Below are 22,770 nucleotides of genomic sequence, written 5' to 3'. Positions count from 1 at the left end.
TTGTGAGTGCACATCATATAGGAAGCTCACACGCTGTTACATACAGGGAGATACCGTATGGCTTCTCTCGCCTATAGGGCCTAGACCACTTTCTTTTTTTTACTCCAAATGGATGCATGCATGTGCAGTGTGCTACCTCCAAGTGCTGCTAGTGCGCGCACGACAGCCTGAATGGTGCTGTAGATTAAACTGAGGATGATGAAAATGATTAATATTTCATTTCCCCCTCAGGAGTCATTGTTGAAGTTACTCCGGGCGCGCACGTTGGCAATGTTGCACTCGTGGAAATGTGCGTAAAAAAACCAAAGCGTAGCCCTATTCACATACAGGATGTTTCCTAGAGAGGGTTACGCACACGCACACAAGACTGATGACATTTATTTATCATGAGGCTCTAATTGGCTGCAGGAATGAAACCTCGCTCCAGAGATGATGATGGTAACTGCAGGGAAACAGTCCAGGACGCGTAATCTTGAGGAATAATCATTTATTATAAAGGCCAGACAGGATTTTTAAAGTCACCGCATCTCCGTGAACACACAACCACAATCACGTTACTTGCATTTTTTTAATTCAATGCTGTTGAAATGGCAAAGTTTCCGGCGTCTTCTGCAGCCGGACAAGTCTGCAACACGACCCCGGGGGGACTGTGGCTCTTCTTACAGGCCACGGCCACTGAAGGATAAATCCCCGTTCATTTTTTTTTTGAACGAGGCCGGTGTCTGGAGGAGCCGCGATGCCGGTGCTGTGGCAGTAAAATCGGTCAAGCTCAAGTGCGCGTCGCGACGTCCCGAATCGGCACATCTGCAGAAACACAAACCCCCGCTCGCAAATCGCTATTTCCCCCATTTCCATCGAGCGCCTTCCGCTCTCGGTGCTTTCACGTTTTTTTTGTTTTTTTTTTTGGTCACCCTTCCTGCTCGGTTACCGGATACACGGAGTTCAACGCGTGGATCGCTCGTGTGTTTCGTTACCCGGTTTCTCGCGAGTCCCAGGCCTGACCCTTTTTTGTCTCGCTTGCTCCCGGAGCCTCCTTCCTCTTCTCTCCCCGTCCTCCACCTCCCGGCCCGGACAGCTCCTCCAGATGCGCCGCCGCTCTCACTGCAGGGGCCTGCAGGCGCTGTCCGCCGGCCGCCACCGGGTCCTAGAGCCGGCCGGCTTTTCCACACGCGTCACAGCGTGGTAGAGGGGCGGGGGAGAGAGAGAGGGGGGGGGGGGATTTTAAAGGAATCCCGCCCCCCCCTAAAAAACAAAATACACTCACACCTTGATATGATGTCATCCCAGCCGTCTAGTGGCAATACCAAAACACCCCCTCTCAAAACCTCTGTTCATTGGTTACCTCGTCCAAGGAGGTTATGTTTTCACCCGTGTCTGTTGATTGGTTGGTTTGCTGGCTGATTGGTTGGTTGATTAGTTGGTTAGTTGATTTGTCGATTGGTTGATTGGCTGGCTAGTTGGTTAGTTGATTGGCTGATTGGTTGGTTGGCTGGTTGATTGGTTGTTTGGTTTTCAGCAGGATCACGTGAAAACTGCTGGGTATTTCCCCGAAGCTTGGTGGAAGGATGGCACATGGGCCAATCAAAGGGGTGGATTGAAGAATTTTTTGATGACTTTCTTGAACTTTTTACCAGGAATTATTCACGGATCTTGATGATAAAAATGCAGGTACATCTAGGTGACTTACATCTATGAGTCTGTGCAATTTGGTGCAGCTTGATTGAATTTAAGGGATTTGGGGGCTTTTACAGTGGTCTGCTCTCTACTGAATTCCATTCTAGTTTGTTTGTTTGTTGGTTTGTTTTTGTTAATTTGTTTGTGGGCTTTATTTAGCAAAAACTACTGAACACCTTTTCATGACCACTTGGCTGGAGGATGGGACATGGAACAAAAAATAGCCCATTCAATTTTGGTACAGATATGGACACCAGGAATATTTGTAATCACTTTCTCTAACATTGAAAGTAGTAACAGCCTTGGCAGATATATGCAGCCTCCATGAACTTTCCAGTTCGTATCTGGGTCGTTTTTTGACAGCATTTGACAGATGACGGTCGAGATGCAGACAGGAAACATGTGGAGAATGCAAGCGAGCAGACATGTTGAACACAGGTTCAAAGGGCAACACCACAAGTCGGCTGAGATGCCAGACCTCCATTCAAAGGTTTAAATATCAGCACCCAGTTTTTACACTCCCATGCTTCATTTCTGTAATGGACAATTTAATGGCCCAAATGTCCCCTAATGACTGCTCTGCTGGGCTTAAGTGCACCTCTGTGAAAAGGGGGTGGTGACCTTTTCTAATTTACACTGGCTCCTTCGAGTCTGTGTACAGCAGCGACCCTCATACAATTAGTTTGTTTATGTTGATTTAATAGCTCAGGTGCCGCTGGTAAAGGCCGAGCAGGGAGAGCTCTTCACGGTTTTGGACCTTTTTTGAGGGAAATTACTTTGACCCCATTGACCACCTCCGTCATGTGCACATGGGAAAGGAGTGTTTTTGAATATTGCTTTGTGGTACTGGAAGAAAAACCTGGCTTCGTTAGAGGCGTGGTAACACAACTAACCAGGACACTCAAGTTTTTATGTTGATAAAGTGTCAATGAATTTTGTTTCAGCGCAGTAAAAAATAAATGAAAAGCGGAAAGTACATCGATAATATCTTCTCCGAGCAGTGTCTTTCTTTGAAAAAGCCATAAAAAATACCACAAACAATTACACAACAAACCAGCTGACGTCCTTTAGATGATGACAAAATGAACACAGGAACACGCAGAGACTTCCCATTTTTAATTTGCCTCATTTATGGGCCCCCTGGTGGTTGTGGGGCCCCAAGCAGCCGTGCGATTCATTGAAGCCTCAAGCAAGTTATGCAGCCGATTGAAGTGAAACATGTGCCCTCTATAGTGATCATTCAGATTAGTCTACAGGCCACATTTCCCTCCTGACACTGATATACTCTGAATCCACATGTATTCATACAGTGAGTCAGTTTATATAAATCTGGTTATGTATAGTACACACTCATTTGATGTATTTTTGTGTAGGTGTAGATGCACGAGTACATACAGTGTGGTAATGTGGTCGCTGCTGACATTTGCTCACTAAGCACATTCCATTTTACAAACCTCAACTACTGCACCACACAGGCGTCTTATCCCAGTGCATGTGTAACGGTTACATACATTTGATTTGCCTTCGCCATTACTCGTGCTCTGCCATTTGTCTATTCTTCCTGTTGCGTGTACTTGAAATTGTATTCACGGCCAAATACAATTGGATACAATCTGATCCAAAGGAAAGCAGTTTTAAACTTACACAACACGACACAATTTTAGAGAGAACCTTTTTCTCCATTTTCCGTGATTTCTCAGAGATGAATTCATAGTTGTTGATGAGAAACAATACAGGCATATTTAGGGAACTGATATTGAAAAGATAACAATCTGGATCCAGTGAATTTAAATGTGGTTTCATAGGTGGACTGTTGGGCCTTGGAGGAAGTGTTCATTTCCTTTTGTGCCATGAAAAAGTTTGACAAATGAGATTAATGCTACAAGGATATCAGGATATATGTTTGGTTTTTTTTGTAGAAAGCAAAACCACATGGAATCTTTATGTGCAAAATAAATGGTGACGCTCATCAAGCAAACATATCCAACATGCAGCCTTCCGTGTGTAAAACCTCTGGAAGTTTCCTCCAGCTTTATCTTGCACAACTGAAACTAATAAGAAACACGCACCAGAAGAAACCTGCAGTTTATGTTCTTGAGAAAGTTATCTCATCCGAGGTCAACTTGGCTTCCTCTGTTACTGTAGTTCCCAATTTTTTTTGTTTTTCTAAAACTTCTTGAACTTGGGAACCGATAAACTGTTCTTTCCTGCACGCGAGTTGTAGCTGCTCTCACAAAATAAAACAGACATTCACGCGGCTGTTCAAAAACCATATGAAAGTGATGAACACAAACAGCCTTTGTGGTGTCTTTTGCATACAGACTGATACCGCGATGAAATGTGAAAAACCTGTTTGAAGTATGTGCACACATGAAATCCTTTTACACATTTCTTTTTGTCAAACGTCTCCAAAAAAGCAGCAGTATAGTCACAGTCCTGGGTGCCCGTATACGTATTTGACCTTCAATCTACATGTATATCAAATAGGATGTGGGAATATGTAGCAAAGTCCTTGTACAGCCTCATAGATTCTATCCTCTGGGCAGGATCCTTCATCTGGCTTCACATCTTCATTTCATTTCCTGGAGTGCAGCTAGAAAAAGATATCAAATGTCATATCACTTTCATTCCATGAACCCTGCAGCAGCATCTATCCCGTGCATGCCCACTAGGCGGAGACACAGCGAGGTAAACGTTAAATGCAGGAAGGGCTCACGGAACAGCTCCCTGTGTGGGCAGGTTGAGGAGGTTTAGGGAAAGAGAGGAAATGTGTGTGAGCAGCAGGCGTGCGTGGTTCACTGATCTGGAAGCAGAAGCGTCTCCTCTTTCTCACAGAGTCAGGTGCAGCGGGAGGTTCATCTGAGGACAGCAGCCGCAAGCAGGAGCAAGACGAGGCCTCGTGACCTCCGGACAGAGTGATACCTCCTGTCTCTGCACACAACCACAGAGCAGGAGGCTGATGGGTCAACATGTCTTCAAGTTTTTCTGAACAGGAGAAAAAGAAATGTATTTGTTGTTGGTTGAATCAGGAGAAACAGCTTTAATTAACCACTTAAAACACTCAATCATGAAGGTGAACACACTTTTTGAAAATTATGCAGCTGTTTTTTTTTTTATTAAATAAAGTACAAGTTTCTCTCAACTCTACGCAAAAAAACTCAACAATCACGACATGACTCGTCCAAGACATATTTTAAATCCTTTTAATATATCTCACATTTGATTTATTTACAAAAAAAACAGTGGCTTTGTGACATAAAACTATGTTTTGTAAACTCAACATGAGAAACAAAGAAGTACCGGAAGCGTAACCATACAGAACACATACATAGATAAATAACATCAGGGGAGCGCTGTGGCCGAGGTGGACCTCTTTGCACATTGTCTCTCTGCAAACAATAAAAGGATCACAATGTATGTGCCTCTGTATGACCGGCTGTGTTTTACGTCTATTACCCCGAGTTTGGTCTGACAGGGTTTTACCGTATTGCCTCTGCGTTGGTTAGAATGACATCAGTCTATCAGTAGATCTGGAATGTGTTTCCTATCTGTGTTGACTATTGAATGTGAGTTTCTCCAGCAGATTCCAGCAGTGGGAACCCTTGGATGTGAACGTCTCCAGGCATTCTGTGAATAAACTATGCGCAACAACAACGTACTAATGCAGATATACTCGGATATATACCTGACACACAATGTCCGCAAACAGTTTGGCACAAATGTAAAGGCTGAGCATTTAACTTCCCCGCAGAACAACAATAAAGAAATGAATAAAAGCTCCAGTCACAGACTAAAAACGCCGACATGAAGGCCGATAGATCGTCTTATTTGCTGAATGGTTACTTCTTTTTTTTTTTACAGCACTTTACAGAACAGCTACAGGCACAAACTGAAAGAAACGAAAGTAAGCAGAGTTTTGCACTTAAATGTGTGGCCAGAAGGAGGAGGAAGACAGGGACTCCTGAAACTTGAATCTGTGCATTTGAATGATTTCTGGACCTTTTTCAGCTGAATGAAATAAAATAAGTGTTTGACAGCAGAATTTGTGGTGTTTCAGTTTCCCCCATTATTGATCACTGGGCAACTATGCAAGTGTGAGTGTGCACGTGCATCTGCGTTAAGACAAACTCATTACAATGACTATACTCCACTAATACTGCAAAACCAGAATAAGAGCAGTGATGGCAACACAGAGCAGAACAGAGAGAACTGAATGAAACTATCACATTTAGAACGACGATAACAGAGGAGCCTCTTTTTGTTCTTTTTACTTGACACAGTGTAACAGGCTGGTGAAACCTTATACGTAGCTTATAGAGCAGGCGTGTACTGTACAGATCCCTAGACAAAAAAAATTTTTACTTCTCGATACTCGTTTTTTAGTTTGAGATGAACGGCTACATTGAAAGACGGAAGACATTGAACCAGAAGACAAAAAAAAAAACCTGACTCAAAAGAATCCTCCCCTCTGTGACAGGCAGCTCGCTTTGCTTCTCAGTGACAGACAACAAATTCACACACAGACAAATTATACCCGACAGCATGCTTCATCAAATAGCACTTCAGAAAAACTTCCCCCCCCTTTCTCATAATCCACATTCTTGACCCGGCGTTTAATCACTTGCTGTTGTTTTCCTCCGAACGCTTAAAGAGTTTCATTCCAAAACGAGACAAATCGACTGGTGGAATAAAAGTAAAAGCATCGCTTCAGACAGTAAAACAGCATTTTAGAATGAAACCTTTCCTTTCTAAGTCATTATCTGCCTTTCACTTCTCATCATTAAAGGACGTCACCGACACACTTCACCTGGAGGAGCTCTGCGGTCCCTGAGCACCGACCGTCATTGCACTTAAACATTTTCAATATTCCTTTATTAACTAAATAAAGCTATCAAAGCATTTCCTACTTGCTCACGACTACCGTACATCCTCACACACCGTGTTAAGTGTTTATTCTGTAACTCACAACTAAAAACGCGACGCCTCACTCATGACTATTAAACATCCTGAGGCGCTTCCCTACACTTGGAACAATAAATACTGAGGCTACCAGCTATAGTCAGAGTATGTTTGAGAGGAGGCACCGTGCTGCGTCGAGCGTTAACAATGCCCTTCAGGTGATTCGGTTAAGTTTTCATGAGGAGGAAACATGAGTGCAGCCCCTCGGTTTTCTCTTAACCGCACAGCCCTCTTATTTGCAAAGGTGGCTCGCTGAGAGCACAGTAGCAGCAGTAGTACAGTGTTCGATTCAGTGAGTGTGTTCACATGCACGTACGCAGTATTCTGGAGACAGGCTCGTACTGTATTTGCTGCAGCAGCCCGACAAACCAAACAATACCGTCAGTGTCCTTGATCGTTCTGCTGACGGCTGAAAATACCAGTTATTATTATCCCTTATTTTCTGGAATCATTCTCTGAACGATTGAAGGAATAGTTCAACATTTGGGGAAACGTTTGCAGAGAGTTAGACGAGAAGATCGATGGGACTCTCACGTCTGTATAAGGTCAATGTGAGACAACTGCGTCCTGGCTCCAGCTGAACAGACAGACAGGAGCTTTCCCCCCGAAACGTTGAACTGCTCCTGTAAGTGAGACTCGACAGCATCACACCTCAGCTCCAGAACGACGCATGGTGCAGTAAACACACTCAACATGAACTCTGAGGCAGGACACTTCTGACACTGTCATCATAAACCCACGAAGAGCTGGCATAGCAATGTGCAGTACTGAAATCCAGACATGAGTGCAACTTCATGCAAAAAGAATAAATTAAAGACAAAAGAAATAAATAAAGAGCTACTCGCACTAATCATACAAAAGCAATGAGGGGGAACCATGTCGTGAAAGAGGGTCATCTAGCTCCATGTCGGGGGGGGCGTTCCCCCAGGTCATGTGACTTACAGTATATATTTTTTTTTACACAGAATGACCTGCTGCAGTGGAACAGTGAGGGGGGGTGGTGGAGAAATCACAGCAAGCCATTCCTTATAGCAGTCATGAGGGAGATCGTTGGGTAATTACAGCAGTTTCTTTGTTTACAGGACGACACACACACTCGCTAATTAGACACATCTTGCTACCTGCAAGGTGTGAAGAGACAATTCGGTATTTTTTTTGTTCACATAGTGAAATCCTGTTAGATTACAGCATGCATTACTCTACGTGCTACTGCCAGGGTTTGTTGTTGTTGTTGTTGTCGTTGTTGTTGATACCAATTCTTCAAACTTGATGACTCTTATGTCCTCACAGGATGGGATGGCGCTCACTTTCCCCTCAGTGCCTCTGTAATCTCACTGTGCCTGGACACACACACAGAAACACACAAAAACACACACAAGCAAATTTAGTATTGCTGCAGACTGCACAGCCGGGATAAATGAGTTAAAAATATGTCTATATGACTCTGTGGCATTGTGGCTCATGTCTTTACATTTTCTTTGCTTTTGGATTCAGGGGTTGCAGCAGCAGCCCGATTATAAATAAGTGCTAAACAAGTATATTATTGTCTGATAAGGTGCCTGCAAATATTTAACTCTACGGACCCGATAATAAAAACAAATAAGCAGTAAATATGAATTGTAGTAACTGTTTCTCTTGTTATAGAGAATTCATGTACTTCAGGCAGCTTGTTTCTAGGCCACGTTTGCCATAATTTTATTCTATCACATTATCTCAAGGTCATGAGTTAATTATCCTGTTATCTCGTAAAATCCGTAATTTTTTTGTAAGAATCCTCAATTATCTCGTTATCTTGAGTCAATAAAGCTGCAGTAGGTTAAATTTGCTGAACATATTAATTAATTATAGTCCCCTAGTTTTTGCTCGTCATTCTGCTTCAGCTGGAAAAAAAGGGAGAGGAAATGTATCGTGTTTGTGTTTTGTTCGATCTAAATGGTCGCCACGAATATTTCTCTGTTCAGTTTTTGAGTGGTTTTACGGTATTTAGTTACTATGCAAAACTGGCTTTGACAGTTTCAATTATGAAACGACTGTGTTCACATGTAGCTGGACTCACCTCTGTCCCCACCGTTCCTCATGTTGGCGTCCTCTTCCTCCGCCACGTCGTCCACTTAAAAAAATAAAACCGCAGAGTTCAGTGACAATGTTTTTCTTTGCTTTGTTAAAAACTCAAAAATACAGAGGGAAACATATCAGACGCAGGTGTAAGAATGACAACAATTTCAGAGAAGGATACATTCTTCAATAAAGACTCAAACCCCAGGAAACAAAGGAGGATAGAATCCAGATGGTAAAACAGGCTTTTGTCATAAAACTTGTGCTGTGGACTGACCTGAGTGCAGCTCTTTCACCAGAGATGACATGGTGTTTGTGATTGAATCAGCAGCCACTAATAAATCATTCCGAAGGTTTCTAGGTACACCTGGGGAACAGACACATGCCAGAACCAGATTAGAAACACATGCGGTCCCTAGTTCTGCAGTGAAACCATGTGAAAGTGTTGGAAGGCAAACAGGCAGAGGCGGCTGAAGTGTATATTGTAAACTTATGTTCACGGAGCACTATTCCAAAATGCTACTGAGGTCTTCTTCCCACACTGACATTAATTACTCAGGACCTTATACATTTTGCATGAGTTTGCAATGAATGCTTTGTTTCAGGTGTTGGTTTCCACTCACCCTGAGCGAAGGCCTCGAGCACGTCCCCTCCCACCCCTGCCAGGCAGTCCTGGGGTGTGTGGGTTGGGGTGGACCCAGCCGAGGTGGAGCGTATGGGCATGGGCATGGAGCAGCCTGCGCCGTGACTGGGGGAAGAATGAGGAGAGCTTCCGGACTGGGACTGCAAGATAAGATAAGAAGAAGAAAAAAAAAATGCCGATGAAAGTTACAGCATCATCAGCAAAGAGCACAGCATCCACAGTGCAGCATTAAAATACATTTGAAGACAGAACTGCTGCACATTTTGTAAACATACTTCAGGAATGTGACCAAATTTATCTTATTTTATCATCAAATGAATCCGTCAACTCAAAATACAGGTTTGTAGGACAGAGCATTAAAGGGGAAAAATATCTTGAGATTTCGGAAATAAAGTCGTTATTTTATGAGAAAAAGGTTGTACATTTACGGGAATAAAAGTCATTATAAGGCTATGTTTCATTTTGGAGGTGGGATATCAGAAGATCAGCCTGTCGTCTGCATTAAAATGAGGAACATAGAGCAGGTTGTTAAGTGACATAAGCTTCACAAATAATAAAATACCTCCACTTTTAGGGAAATCAGCACCAGTATCATGACTTATGAGCAAGAAACTGTGTATTCCGAGGAATGGGTTCTCCTCACTGCTTATTTAAAAATCTTCTTGTAGTATTATGACTTTATTCTTATGATATTACAAAGTTCTTCTTATAATTAATGACATTAATCTCAAAATCTCATAGATTTTTCTTCAATATGACCCTAATACTCCATTGTAGGTTTGTACCACCGCTAAGAATTTTGAAAGTGTGTTTCTCAGCACATCCTGGAGAAAAGTGCTTTTTATATATTTTCAGACCTGCTGGATTATGTTCCGAGTGAAAAGTTGTGGTGAATTTGGGAAACAAAACTTCTATTATCTAATTAATCTCTTCATGGACAAAGCCAGTTCTGGACCAGCTGCGTTCCAATGAAGGACGCCGTGGTGCGGTCACAGATTTCAGCTTTAGGAAGCGTTGACATCTTTATTTTTAAAGGTGACTTCAATAAAACAAACACAGACACAGATGTGACCGAAAGATTTGAATCCTTTCGGGGCCGAACAAACAAAAAACACGGTATAAAAGGCAAGCAAATCTTCAGCTAATCCTGCACTGGCTGGCTGCACTCAGTGTCTCTGTAGTGCACCTTTACTGCACCGAGGGGGTAATGAGGAGCATGTGTGGGCGAGCGGCTGGGGCCTGCGCTGAGTTGGGAGCTATATCTCACGGAGAAACGATGACTGCGTGTCTCTGGGACTAGTGCAGGCCCAGGTCGATGGCTAGGAGCCAGGCAGCAGATGGCCGGCCAGACTGCAGTCACATTAAGAGGGAGGTTGTTAGTGCCGATGAAAGGAACAGGTCTCTGACATTGGGGCTAAAGAAAAACACGGTTCTCTCAAACTTGTTTGGACGGCGGACGTGAGCAACGCGTTTTGAAAGATTGAGTCTCCGTCTGGGTAAGAGGACTAGATCAGTGCAACCCGGTTAGAGAGTGGAATCCTATCATCTTCTCAAACTTCCTTCAACCACATCTGTGTGAAGGGAGGCGTACAGAGGCGTTAAACTAAATGCTGCGACTCCAGCCAGGTATTAAGCCTGTCAGACTGAATTAAGGGCAACTTACAGCCTGCTTCTGCTCCTCATCCTATCAGCCAGCAAAGGTAAGCAGAGAGAGAGAGGGAGAGGGAGAGAGCAAGAAGAGTGAGAGCAACAGAATTAACGCAGTGAAAGGAAGGATTTCTGCATGCACCCTACGGCACATTAACAAAACGCAAGATTGCTGCAAAGTGTCGGTCGTGGAGAATTTAAAGCGTCAGCATCTAATTGCATTAAACATACCAGCAAGCCTTTTATGATAGAATATGTTATCAATGACAGAACCTGTAAAATGCCAAAGAGTAACAGCAGGTCTACATCTTATCTCTACTGGTTCAGGGGCCTTTTCGTCCCACTTGAGTGCTGAACCCCTGCTCACAGGCCATGTTCTCACCTTGAGCAGCCTCATGAGCCCCTCCAGCTGCACCATCAGCTCCCGTCTGCTCTCCTGCAGCGCCGACATGCGCCTCTCCAGCTCGTCCTTCCTGTGTCTGCAACAGGAGGACAGGGTTTAAAAAGAATAAAGGAGGAAGTTCTACCTGGATATGACACTGATGAAGCATAAACCAAAATTGTGCCTTGATTGATTATGTCTATTATATTGTGCACATATAAGGACAACTTATTGCTTTGCAAACTATTTCCCATGAACATATATTTCTAGTTTTAGCAAATATCTATAGACAAGAAGCGTTTATCTTTACCGTAACTTCTGCCTCGAATTGTACCTTTATGTAAGGGTCCACTATTTCAACGATCGGTTGCAGACACGCCGATAATACATGTTTTTGCATCATGCCACTGTACTGCATTCAGGACCTGATGCTCTTCTCTAGGGGTAAAATATAACCTGGGATTTTTTTACCTGCACAAGTGTCACATCCACAAATATTTATTCTTTCAGCATTTTATTTTGCAGTAACCACTTGTTATTTAACTTTTTTTGGACTTCAACATTTGAGCGTAAAGACTCAACCAAGTCCAGTTGACCTGTTTTTAGCACTTTATACCATGATCTGGATGACTGAGAATCTCCACAGACATTTGAGCATGAACCGGTGCTTTTTCCATCGACATCTAACATCCAGAAAGCAGCTAGAACAACAACCTCACTGGTCAACAGAAGTCTGATGTTCTGTGGTGCACGTGGCTTCAAAACATCTTTTAATGAACATGAATTTGACAAGATGGACGAGGAAACTTTCGAAGGAGATAAACAGTTGATTATATTTTCCTCTCGTGCATATGCAGAGCTGGTAGAAGGGAGAGGAGAGAGATCGACTAGTTCCTGAGTTTCAAATTATATTAAATTCAAATTATTTTAATTGAATTTAGGAGAGAAAAACCTGCCCACAGGTCATCTGAGTTTAAGACTCCTGATGTGTACGTCTCTTCTTAGTGAGGACTCCAGCCTTTTATCGCCCTCTGGTGTTCAAAGTGTCTCTGTAGCAACCATTTGTCACATGAATTAAAACTGGGCAAAGTAATAATTGGTGTGTAAACAAGTTGGTTAGATTTAATCTTTTACTGTTTCATTATTTCAAGTATATGGAACTGTTTCCCTACAACAATCATTCAACGTGCAAAAGAGTCCGAATGTGAGGATGTTGGAAAAATAAACATTCAAATGCATCAAGCATAATTATGTGTTGAAGGGCGATTATTATTAATATTCATTATTCATTATTTAGGGCAGACCAGACAAATAAGAAGTCGTTCAAGGCAACAACCGCTGTAACATGTCCTCACAGGATGACTCTCATCCAAGAACTAAACCCAGGGGTCTCGTCGTCCTGCCAGCGTGATAAATGCCAACGCTGCAAATTTAAAAAAAAACACCCTCCTGAATTAGAGGAGACATTATTTCTACTTGAAGAATGAGCTCAGCCCATAAAAGCACAACAGCCCTGCAGTGGTTTTACTATTTCATTTTCGTAATATATATCCTCGCTCTTTCTTCCCTTTCTTTCATTGGGAGGAAGATGCTGTTGCAGCTGGGACGATACCTGAGGAGCCGCAGTTCAGTCAGAAGCGTGGGGTTCTGCTGGGCTTTCTCCGGGGTCGGCTGAGAGGCCTGTTCGTGCTCCAGACGTAGCCTCTGGATCTCCTGCAGGATCTCCCTGAATAAATCAGACGAGATAATAAAAAGATATTCATTTATTAGTCCCGCAGCGGGGAAGCTGTTCAGCAGCAGTGGAGAAGAGATTCTTTGAAAGTAGTGATACATTATTGAAAAATCCACTCAAGTCTATATTCAATTTTTAACAGTATTATGAGCAAAATATACTTTTTAAGTACGAAAAAGTAAAAAATACAACTCATGCAGAATGACTGCTTCAAGAGTGTTCTATTTATTACCATTATATATAATATACCTTTTATAGTGGATCTATTATAGAAATAAACTATTGAATTATTATAAAAATACGTTACTGTTTTAATTATTATACTGGTAGGTGGATTTTCGTGAGAGTCAGGCTAGCTGTTTCCACCTGTTTCCACTCTTTATGCTAAGCTAACTAAACCGCTGGTTATAGCCTTGTATTTACCAGACAGATACTAAAGTGCTATCAGTGTCTTAATCTCATTCCAGGAAAAAAGACAACTTGTTTTTGTCAAAATGTTAAAGTATACATTTTACTATATTGTGCTTATTTGTTACCTTCGCCAAAGACGTTATGTTTTCACCCCCGTCCGTTTGTTTGTTGCTTGATTTGTTTGTTTGTTAGGAAGATTACGCAAAGATTATTGGAAGGATTTCCATGAAAATCCCATAAAAGTTTGTTTTTTTGGATCCAGGAATCTCTGATCACTTTCTTTAAAATTGCAAGACAGGGTGTTTTTCTCCCCAGAGAAATGATTCATGGATCTTGGAGAAGAAGAAAAAAAGCATATTTCGGGGACTGATATTAATGAGTGTGTGCAACTTGGTGCAGCTTCATTGAATTTAAGGGGACCGCGAGGCCTTGGTGGAGGTATGCGCTCTACTAAGTGCCATCCTAGTTTATGTTTAATGTGCAAATGCAAGGTAATAAGTAACTACAGCTGTCAGATAAATGTAGTGGAGTGATAAGTACAATACTTCCCTGTGACATGCAGTAGAAGTATTCAGTAGCTACAGTAGTAGTAGTAACTATAGTTTGGTACTTAAATAAATGTGCTTAGTTATACCACTGCAAATGAATCAATACAAAGTGATTGATTTCCACTGAATAAATGATGTTTAAGTGAATCGTACCTGTTTTTGTTCTCCAGCTCTGCAATCAGCTGTCTCTGCTGCTTGTTGGCATCAAAGTTGAAACTCAGATCTGTTGGAGGACACTGTTGCTGGAATTTAAAAAAAGATCATAGAAAGAAATTAACAACAGTGTGTAAACAAAGGCCAAACACCAGCAGCTTCCCTTTGACGACAGTGAGCAGTCATGACTCTGCTGGAGACTGATTCTTCTGCATGCAACATGGAGCCTTCCACATAATGCAAATAGGAAATCCAATCAAACCCTAAACCCACAGTAACCCCACATTAACACTTTCTGACTTGGAATTTTTTGTCAATCCAAAATAATATATAAAGATTTATTGCAAGCCAAGTTAAAGTCCTAATCCTTGAGATTTTTGTGAAACCAAACCACATGTTTTAATTTACTCACGAGGAAGTCACAGGAAATAAAGTCACGTGCAGCGTAATTCAAACTCGTGAATATCAGCCTGTTCCTTCTCATTGTATCGGATCTGTTTCCCTTTAGTTCTAATGCTAACCCAACATTTCCTACTGCAGCTGCCTCACATGAAAATAATGCAACTGACAAACTGCAATGTATTGTGTTTGTCACTTTGTTTAGAGCTGACTGTGATCAGTTATTAATAATACGTCTCAAAAACCAGACAAAATCCATTTCTTGTATCCTAAATTATCCAGGAAATGTTGACTTTTTTTTGTAGAACGGGATGGAACTGGAGACGAGTCGTCCTTTTTTATTTATAGTCAGTGGTCCAGCTACTCATGCCTTGGGCAGCATGAAATCCGATTACAGTTGCAGTTACTTATTTATTAAATCAATGTGATTTCTCTTTGTTGTTTGGGTGCTTTTTCTGTTGAATCTCTGATGAAGCAGCTGCTGAAGAAGAAGTTGTTGTATTAAACTGTACTTATTGTTTTCATGCTGATTGAAGATGTCGCCAAATCAAGCAGGCCTGAAATCTTAAGGATTGCAACTCTTGACATGTGTTTCCTAATTCATCATGTTTCAAGAAAAGTTATCAAACGAGTAAAACTGCAGGAAAATAAGGAACCTCATCTTTCCCGTTCCTCATTATTTATGACTGAGAACCACAACAGTTTGACTTCAGTGGTCTTTGAGCTGGACCACTGACTACTAGGTTCTCCAGCCACAAAGTGTAGTGCATTACAATAACTAGTCAGAGCATTAAACGTGAAATGCAGGTCGACTGGAGACCACCGCTGGGGGCGTTCTGCGAGACACTCACGGTGGAGTTGCCCGCCTCGGCTGCCAGGCGGGCAGCGTAGCGAGCGATGAGGCGGTGCTCTTCATCTAGCCGGCTGGGACTCTCCAAGACACTGTCCAAAGTCAGAGACGGAGAGATACATCACGCGCACACACACACACACACACACACACACACACACACACACACACACACACACACACACACACACACACACACACACACACACACACACACACACACACGACACTGAATCCATTGTCAAAAGCTCCTATGTAAGTAGAAGGAAAAGTTTGAGCAGTCAAAGTGATCATGTAAGAGAATTTGCATGAAAAAGGAAACTTTATAATTAAGGTGACCTTAATTTATGACACTTGGCTTTGACTCCAGTGTTGACAGACAGTCTGAGTTAATTGGTCATAACAATGAACGGAGATGGATAGGACAGAATGCAGGATGCCAAACGCATTTGCGACCGTGCCAAGGCCCATGCTGGCCATTTCATCACTGACTGGAAATGTCAAATACGGCATGAGACTTTAAATGATCACGGGCGTGGCATATGGCGTGGACAAATGACTGAACATATGCTGTCCTTTCTCGGCAGCCAGCCTGAAATGAGGAGTGAAGGGGAGCTGAAATGTTGCCGGGCGCCGTCTAACTGCGACTGGTGAGCGAGCGATGATTAAGATCATTAAACACAATCTGGCTTCGAATGCGCTGCAACAACCGCAGCCCCTGCACGGTTCACTACCCAGGCCCTGAAACGACACCAGCAAACCGGCTTTTTAATCAACACTTGTGTTAAAATCTTATCTTTCTCAAAGCAAGATTAAAAAAATAAATAAAAAGCTGCCGGTGTGATGAGATAATTTTAGCAAATCCCGGCTCCTACCTCGCTTCTTTAAAGAGTTCTTTTGTTTCATTGAAGTTATCTAAAAATACTCTGCAGATCATCCGACTTGTTTCAAGATAACGTCCACTGACTCAAGAGAACTCTGCAAAAAGGAGAAAAGTGAAATCGCTCCACAAACTGTAAAAGCACTTCCTTTTACATCCTTTTTTAGGGAGGATGTCGAAAAATGTCCTTTTAAATGGAACACTTCCTAAATAATTTACAGGCTCGTCCTCGGGCGAAAGCATCGACACAGCCTGAGGGTTCGTGTAGGATTAAAGTAATACATTAACAAGCATCAAGGAGCTGCTCGGGGTTGGATCAGGAGAAGCTGTGACCCTACACAGACTTTTCGGGGTTGGACTAGATGTCGGGATCTGCAGGCCATCAGTCTGGATGCTGCCTCTGGCGTCGCTTCTTCAGGGAGTTTCCCAGCGATGCCAGAGGATCTGTGCCATGTTTTGGACCAAGATGCACGAACTGCCTGGAAGCCCTCCTGAACTGGCATCGTTCCCAGGTAGTTTTATTTTAGTCACACATTCTCTCTTTTCCTTTTTTTTCCACTCAAACACAATATCTCGCAAAGTGCTGGTCCCATTCTGGTAAGAAACTGATACACAACTGATTCTTTCGACACTTAAAAACATGAAGGTCCAAACTGAAAACGGAATTCTGAACGTCACATTTGAAGAGGTGAAATTTCTCGCTTCTAACTGCATCTTAAATCATTATAGATACATTTATGTAAGGGTGGGAGGCGGGGAACAGCCTGGACAGGTTGCAGGCATATTGCAGGATATAGACAAAACCATCTGACATTCTCGATTTAGAAATTCCCAATCAACCTAATCCACAATCTGCATGTCTTTGGACTGTGGGAGGAAGCCAGAGTAACCAGAGAAAACCCACACAGACACAGGAGGAACACGCACACAGGCCAAATCAGGATTCGAACTGGGAACCTTCCTGCTTTGCCACCGTGCCGCCCTTCAGCAAATACATTCTCGGTTATCTAATTCTATGGTTCAGGTCCCAGTTGTTGTGGTGGGCTGCTGACTCAGTTCATGTCACCTGCCCTCTATCTTCCCAGGCTTGAGACAGCATTTTCTTTAGTTATTAAAATTTTATCTCCCGCTGCCGTGGTTCTGCATGACTAACAGGTAATAAATACAGCGGCGGTAGCGGCGGTTCACCCTTGGAGGACCAGCGCTATAGTGAGCGATTGTCTTCGAGAGAGAGAGAGCGAGGGAACAGATGCAATGTCAGCAGAGCAGACAGTATCAGAGAGCGGACTGCGATACAGGCTGTAACGCTCACTTTCCCCTCAACCTTTTCCTCCAACTCCGCACTGACACGCTATCATGAATCGTGTTTTTATAAATTCTGTCTCTCGCGAAAAGTGGAATTTGAAAGGGTCAACGCACACAGACGGCTCCGGGTGCTGCTCTTCAGATCGGGGCTCCTGGGCTGAGGCAGAGCCACAAGGAGCTTTGCATTATTCAGAGGTGACATCTTTGACTCAAAGGCAGACAGGCCAGTGCAGGGTAATTCTAACACCAGATTAATATTAACAAACCAAATGTGACACAAAGACAGCCTGGTAGCGACCGGTCCTCTGTTGTCTGCAAACCGAACCTCAGTGAAACCTGCTCCTTCCCTCCTCATTCAACACCTTATCTGCCGCTCTCCAACACCAGGCTCAACGCAACCTATTTTGGAAGCGTCACACTGGCTTAATGCGCAATTCCTGCCCCAAATATGGCAGCTTTGTAGTTGTTATGCCCGCCCGAGGCAAACAGCATCCTCGGTGCATGACATCTTCCCAAAGCAGCTCTGACTCACGGAGCAAAATGTCAAGACAAAGGTTATCAGGCTTCTTCATTACTGCCACAGTGAGACGAACCTCAAGAGAGCAGCGTCGCCTTCCACTTGTATACGTGCTGCAACACGTGACGTCTTCCACTGACCTCCACGGGGTCTGGAAGCAAGGCATCGTTTTACCGCCTCCGGTGTCCCCATCTCGTCAGCTTCCCTCAGACCTGCTCTAATCTTGATGCTGTCAGCCCACAGAGACATGACTGCACTGCACAAAATGTTCCTCCGCAAGAACCTTAATCTAGTATTGATTGTTGGCATCTCATTTTTATAAATACAGAAAGGAAATCTTCCAGCAGTGTTAGATGATTCAATTGTCTTTAAAATGTAAGGTATCTTTGATATATATATGATAGTATAATGCACTTTTTAAGGCTCATTCTCATGTATTTTTCGCAGTGTGCACGCTGCCCTTCGGCTGCCTGGGTCCTGGTGTAGTCCTGTATGATAACCCTGCCCAGAGGAGCACAAGTGGGGGGGGGGGAAAGGTGCCATTCAGTCTCTCTCTCTCAACTGTCTACAAAGCCTTTGTCTGGATTTCAAACCTGATCTTTAAAAAGGTGGATGGTCACACCTCTATTATTTCTGTACAGTGGACGGTGACGCCTCCTCCCTGCTAATGTGTTGTGGGACGTCCCGAGTCCCTGAGCGCTTCCATCTTGCAAACACAAAGTGCAAAAGAAAATGTGATGGGAGAGACACCGATGCACAAAGGAGAAATTCACCCGGCGCGGACCTGCAGGACAGAGTGCGGATGCATTACGGATCCCCTCTGCATGCCCTCCATTATCCAATTCAAAATCACAATGGTTCATTACCACACTCTGAATAAACAGCAACAGAGGTGGCCTTCAACTGAGAGGGGCTCAAATGAGGGGGCAATTAGGCAGCTATCACGGAGCGGGCGCCTGCTATCTGCTTACATGGTGAAGGCTCCAATTCTATCATGATCTATTTGTCAAATCAGCCCTTTCAGCAGGAGCGCTCACACACCCTTCATGACAGCGGAAACAAATCTCCCTCTAAAAATACACTCACAAGGGCAATGCTGCTCGGATGCAAAAAAAAAATGTGTGTCAAGTGTGAGAGTCAAGTCAAGTGTGGAGCAAATAACATCTGTACTCCTCTCGTTCCCCCCCCCCGATGAGAGAGGATGTGTCACCTTATTCTGAGGACACACTGAGACTGAATTCCGTGTGATTAAACAGATTTATCTTGTAGGCGTGTGACTTAAACGGATGTTTTGTCATCTTTAAGCAAAACACTTAGGGGGGGGATAATCAAGTCAACCCAGTTCTGTGGAATAATCTGAAAACACATCCTTTAAAAAAAGAAACATTGTGCCTGGGGGTGCTTACCTTTTGGTAGGAGTAGGTGCCCCAGAGGACATGAGAATTGTGTCGTTCATGTTGTTGGCCACTGGTTTCGGCTGACTAAAAGACAAGATTAGAGGTCTTTAATGCTACACTGCAGAGGCCTGTGGTGCTTGTCACCAGGGAATGGAGGAGAGGGCATTTGCATTGTATTAATATTCATAAATCAGCACAAAAGAGGGCGAGAAGGGAGGCAGGTGGCGACCATTGCAAACTCCTGATTGGTGGATGCCTGTTGTCCTCGTGCTAACTCAAGAACTGTCGTGAAATAATTGACTTTTACCGCAAACGGCAATCTAGACGTTTTCAGGCTATTAGCTTAAACTTAATTAACACGAGCAAAAGCGACAACAGCCGACAAGAAATCTAATTAAAGTGGAAGCCTGTGAAAAACCAGGAAAGGTGACATTGTGGGAGGTAATTTGTGCGAGTAAACAAAGCAATGGGGTCCATCTGGCGGCGGAATCAGCGGCCCCCGACGAGCTCATCTACGCCCCGGACCACGGAGTCTCATTAACGGATCAAAATATCTCTCCGCGCATCTCAGGTGCTCTCGGCGTCACACTTCAGCCGCCACAGAAAATAGCAGCCTCTCGCGGCGCCACTTGATTTTCACGTCTCTGTGGCTGCATCTCCTCAGTCTGCACGGATTTATCTCACTGCAATGACTCTACTGTAACTGACTATTTTATTTAAAGCCCTCGTTAACACATAAAACGCAACAGCATTGTGTCCAGTAGAGCGTATATGTGTCCAATCAGCATTTTCCTTTTGCCAAATCAAACTATTTATATCCACATTGTGCAAAAGACTGTTATCAGCATGAATCACCAAGAGCCTTTTACCCCTCCGGTGTCATAAAGTGCCTCAACAGTGCACATTTCTTTTTCTTTTTTTTATTGTGAGTATTATTGTGCTACTACAAACAAAACAGTAATTGGAGCAAGGGAAAAAATAATGATATTCAAATACCAGCAGTGTTATTTGCTCACAAATGAAAGTACATATTCCCCTGCATTAATGAGGACGCTCAAGGGGGTGAGTGTGTTCTTTTTAAAGACACGCTGCGATTATTGGTTCATGCATTTAAATTTCCCTCAGGACAGTGGTCTCACAGATTTAAAAGAAAACCACGGATGCTCCTCAATGACAAGGTCAACAGTGCCACTTCTGAAGTTTCCGAGGCAATTGACAGGAAAAAGGAAAAAACTGCCGCTACTCAAACCTGCACATGTTTCCCCGCGTTCTCCCTCAAAAGCAGAGAAACACTCCAAGTAAAACCCCACAACCGCTGCCCCTCACTCAACGCTCATCGTGTTACAGCTTTTTTCCGCTCTGAAGGTGAACTCCAGCCCGACGACGAGACACTTACCTCTGTGGGGAGAGAGAGCACCTGCCTGCAGGCTGGCAAAATACATCCAACTCCCGCTGCTGCTGCTGTTGCCAGATGCCTAACCTGCCCTCAACTGAGCAGGCGAGCATCTCAATGTACTACACTGCTGCTGTCTCCAAGGAAACTCGGCGGTCACATGACTTTATGACGACGTAGATTTTCTCTATCTCCCTCTCTCTCTGCCTCACACACACTTGCGCTCTCTCTCTCTCTCCCTCTCCCTCTCCCTCTCTCTTGCTCTCTCTCTCTCTCTCTCTCTCTCTCTCTCTCCTCTCTGAAGCTCTCTGCTCTGACTCCGTCTTTCCACCTCTCTCCAACACACTTGCACTGGAAATTAGGGAAATGCTATTTGCTCAACTTGCAAACCTCTAAAACAAAAAGCAGCTCTCACCCCTTCAGGGGGGGAAAACGTACAATAAACTGGCCTCTATAGTAACTGCATCTTACCTCTTCCCCCCTTTTACCTTCAGCTCCTCACAGAAGTCAAAGCTCCTCACAGCTAACCTTCTATAAATAATCATCAGTCCTTCTCGAGTACGCAGTGGGGTGCAATGGAAAAAAAACCCAGCTTCTTCTTACGTAAAAGCTTCGGAGTAGCCAAATTTCATTTCCCTCTAATATTTGGATTAATTCTAACAGGAGTCCTGACTCATTCACATCAGGATCTGCAGCGCTGTGGTTCGCTGACTGGAGATATGTTGATTAAGGACTCACAGTTGGCCACACACACACACACTCACACACATTCAGCCGCTGCCTGGAGGTCAAATGGGAGCGAACTGACAGAACATTTTGGAACTAAGACATCAAAGTCTGCAATGCGCTAATCCTCCTTCTACCTGTGCGTCGAGAATGACAATGTACCCCCCTGTCCGTGCACTTGGCAGAGGATCAGGGGAGATGAAGTCTGGAGGATGCACACACACGGACTTTACTTGGGAAAGATGCACGGCTAAAAACAATACGCAAACATGAAGCATCCCCTCCTGCTGGCAGCCGTGCACGAATTATCCTGCAAGGCTGCCGGTGCCTCGGCCATAAAAAACCCCCAATGGATCGTACTCACAGAAAAGTGAATTACATGCCTGCTCTCTCCCATTCTAACGACCCTGATGGAATTTGCATTGACCCGGAGAGTCGAAAAAACGATGTAAAACAGAGGAAGGCATTTTGAAATATTAAGGGATTTCTGGGGATTATATAGAGAGTGGAAAATTGGTTGCTATGGCACTGAGAGGTCTGACGCTAAAGTGTGTGCCCCATTAATGCAAAGTAAGGTAAGAGGCCTATTTTCCACTTTCAAACTTTCCTCGCTGAAACTCTTCCAGCGGAGGAAGTCTGAGGCAGGGCTAAGTCTGAAGGTAAGAAAGCTGTATCAAAGATTTAGAGTTCCTGAGACAGACAGTGCATCCCAAACCTATAACTCCTGTGCAAAACACAAATCCCCAAGAATCTTGCTGACAGTTTGAGTGGGGTGGGGGGGGGGGTGGGGTGGGAGACAATTCACAGCTCAGTTTGCCGTTAGACTTTGCTTTCACATGCCAGTAAATATTTCACAACAGTATCAGAATAGCTGCACTTTGTCTGAAGACGACAACGACGACTCGAGGGGGCCAGACAACCGGGAGACTCATGTCCGTTCGCTTTGGGACTTTTGATCAAACTTGACGCTCCAACCTGATTCTGCCATTATTACTCACTCACAGGCGCTACGTCTCTCTCACACACACACACACACACACACACACACACACACACACACACACACACACACACACACACACACACACACACACACACA

The 22,770-nt window shown here is 43.7% G+C and overlaps 2 protein-coding genes across 10 annotated transcripts in view; both read right to left on the bottom strand.

Annotated features, from left to right (window-relative positions):
* Positions 1-1,130, bottom strand: part of LOC117755954 (DNA (cytosine-5)-methyltransferase 3A-like) — a 38,022-nt gene extending 36,892 nt beyond the window's left edge. For all 5 annotated transcript variants that reach the window (XM_034576145.1, XM_034576147.1, XM_034576148.1 and 2 more), the window contains exon 1: positions 975-1,130. The gene's annotated coding sequence lies outside the window, so the exon portion shown is untranslated. The remainder of the gene's footprint in view (positions 1-974) is intronic.
* Positions 1,131-7,583: 6,453 nt separating this feature from the next.
* Positions 7,584-22,770, bottom strand: part of dtnbb (dystrobrevin, beta b) — a 28,605-nt gene continuing 13,418 nt past the window's right edge. For 2 of the 5 annotated variants that reach the window (XM_034576152.1, XM_034576153.1), the window contains exons 11-20: positions 19,562-19,636; positions 15,455-15,545; positions 14,205-14,293; positions 12,973-13,086; positions 11,361-11,457; positions 10,995-11,015; positions 9,312-9,471; positions 8,966-9,055; positions 8,690-8,743; positions 7,584-7,973 (exon numbers count right to left, since the gene is read on the bottom strand). In XM_034576152.1, coding sequence (XP_034432043.1) covers positions 7,948-7,973; positions 8,690-8,743; positions 8,966-9,055; positions 9,312-9,471; positions 10,995-11,015; positions 11,361-11,457; positions 12,973-13,086; positions 14,205-14,293; positions 15,455-15,545; positions 19,562-19,636 — 817 coding nt within the window. In that variant the 3' untranslated portion in view covers positions 7,584-7,947. The remainder of the gene's footprint in view (positions 7,974-8,689; positions 8,744-8,965; positions 9,056-9,311; positions 9,472-10,994; positions 11,016-11,360; positions 11,458-12,972; positions 13,087-14,204; positions 14,294-15,454; positions 15,546-19,561; positions 19,637-22,770) is intronic. The other 3 variants (XM_034576154.1, XM_034576155.1, XM_034576157.1) reach the window with 3 other exon arrangements.

Source organism: Hippoglossus hippoglossus, chromosome 22 (genome assembly GCF_009819705.1).
Source record: "Hippoglossus hippoglossus isolate fHipHip1 chromosome 22, fHipHip1.pri, whole genome shotgun sequence".
Classification (NCBI taxonomy): Eukaryota; Metazoa; Chordata; class Actinopteri; order Pleuronectiformes; family Pleuronectidae; genus Hippoglossus; species Hippoglossus hippoglossus.
Note: the sequence above shows the minus strand (reverse complement) of the source record. Positions and strands in the feature narration are given on the sequence as shown.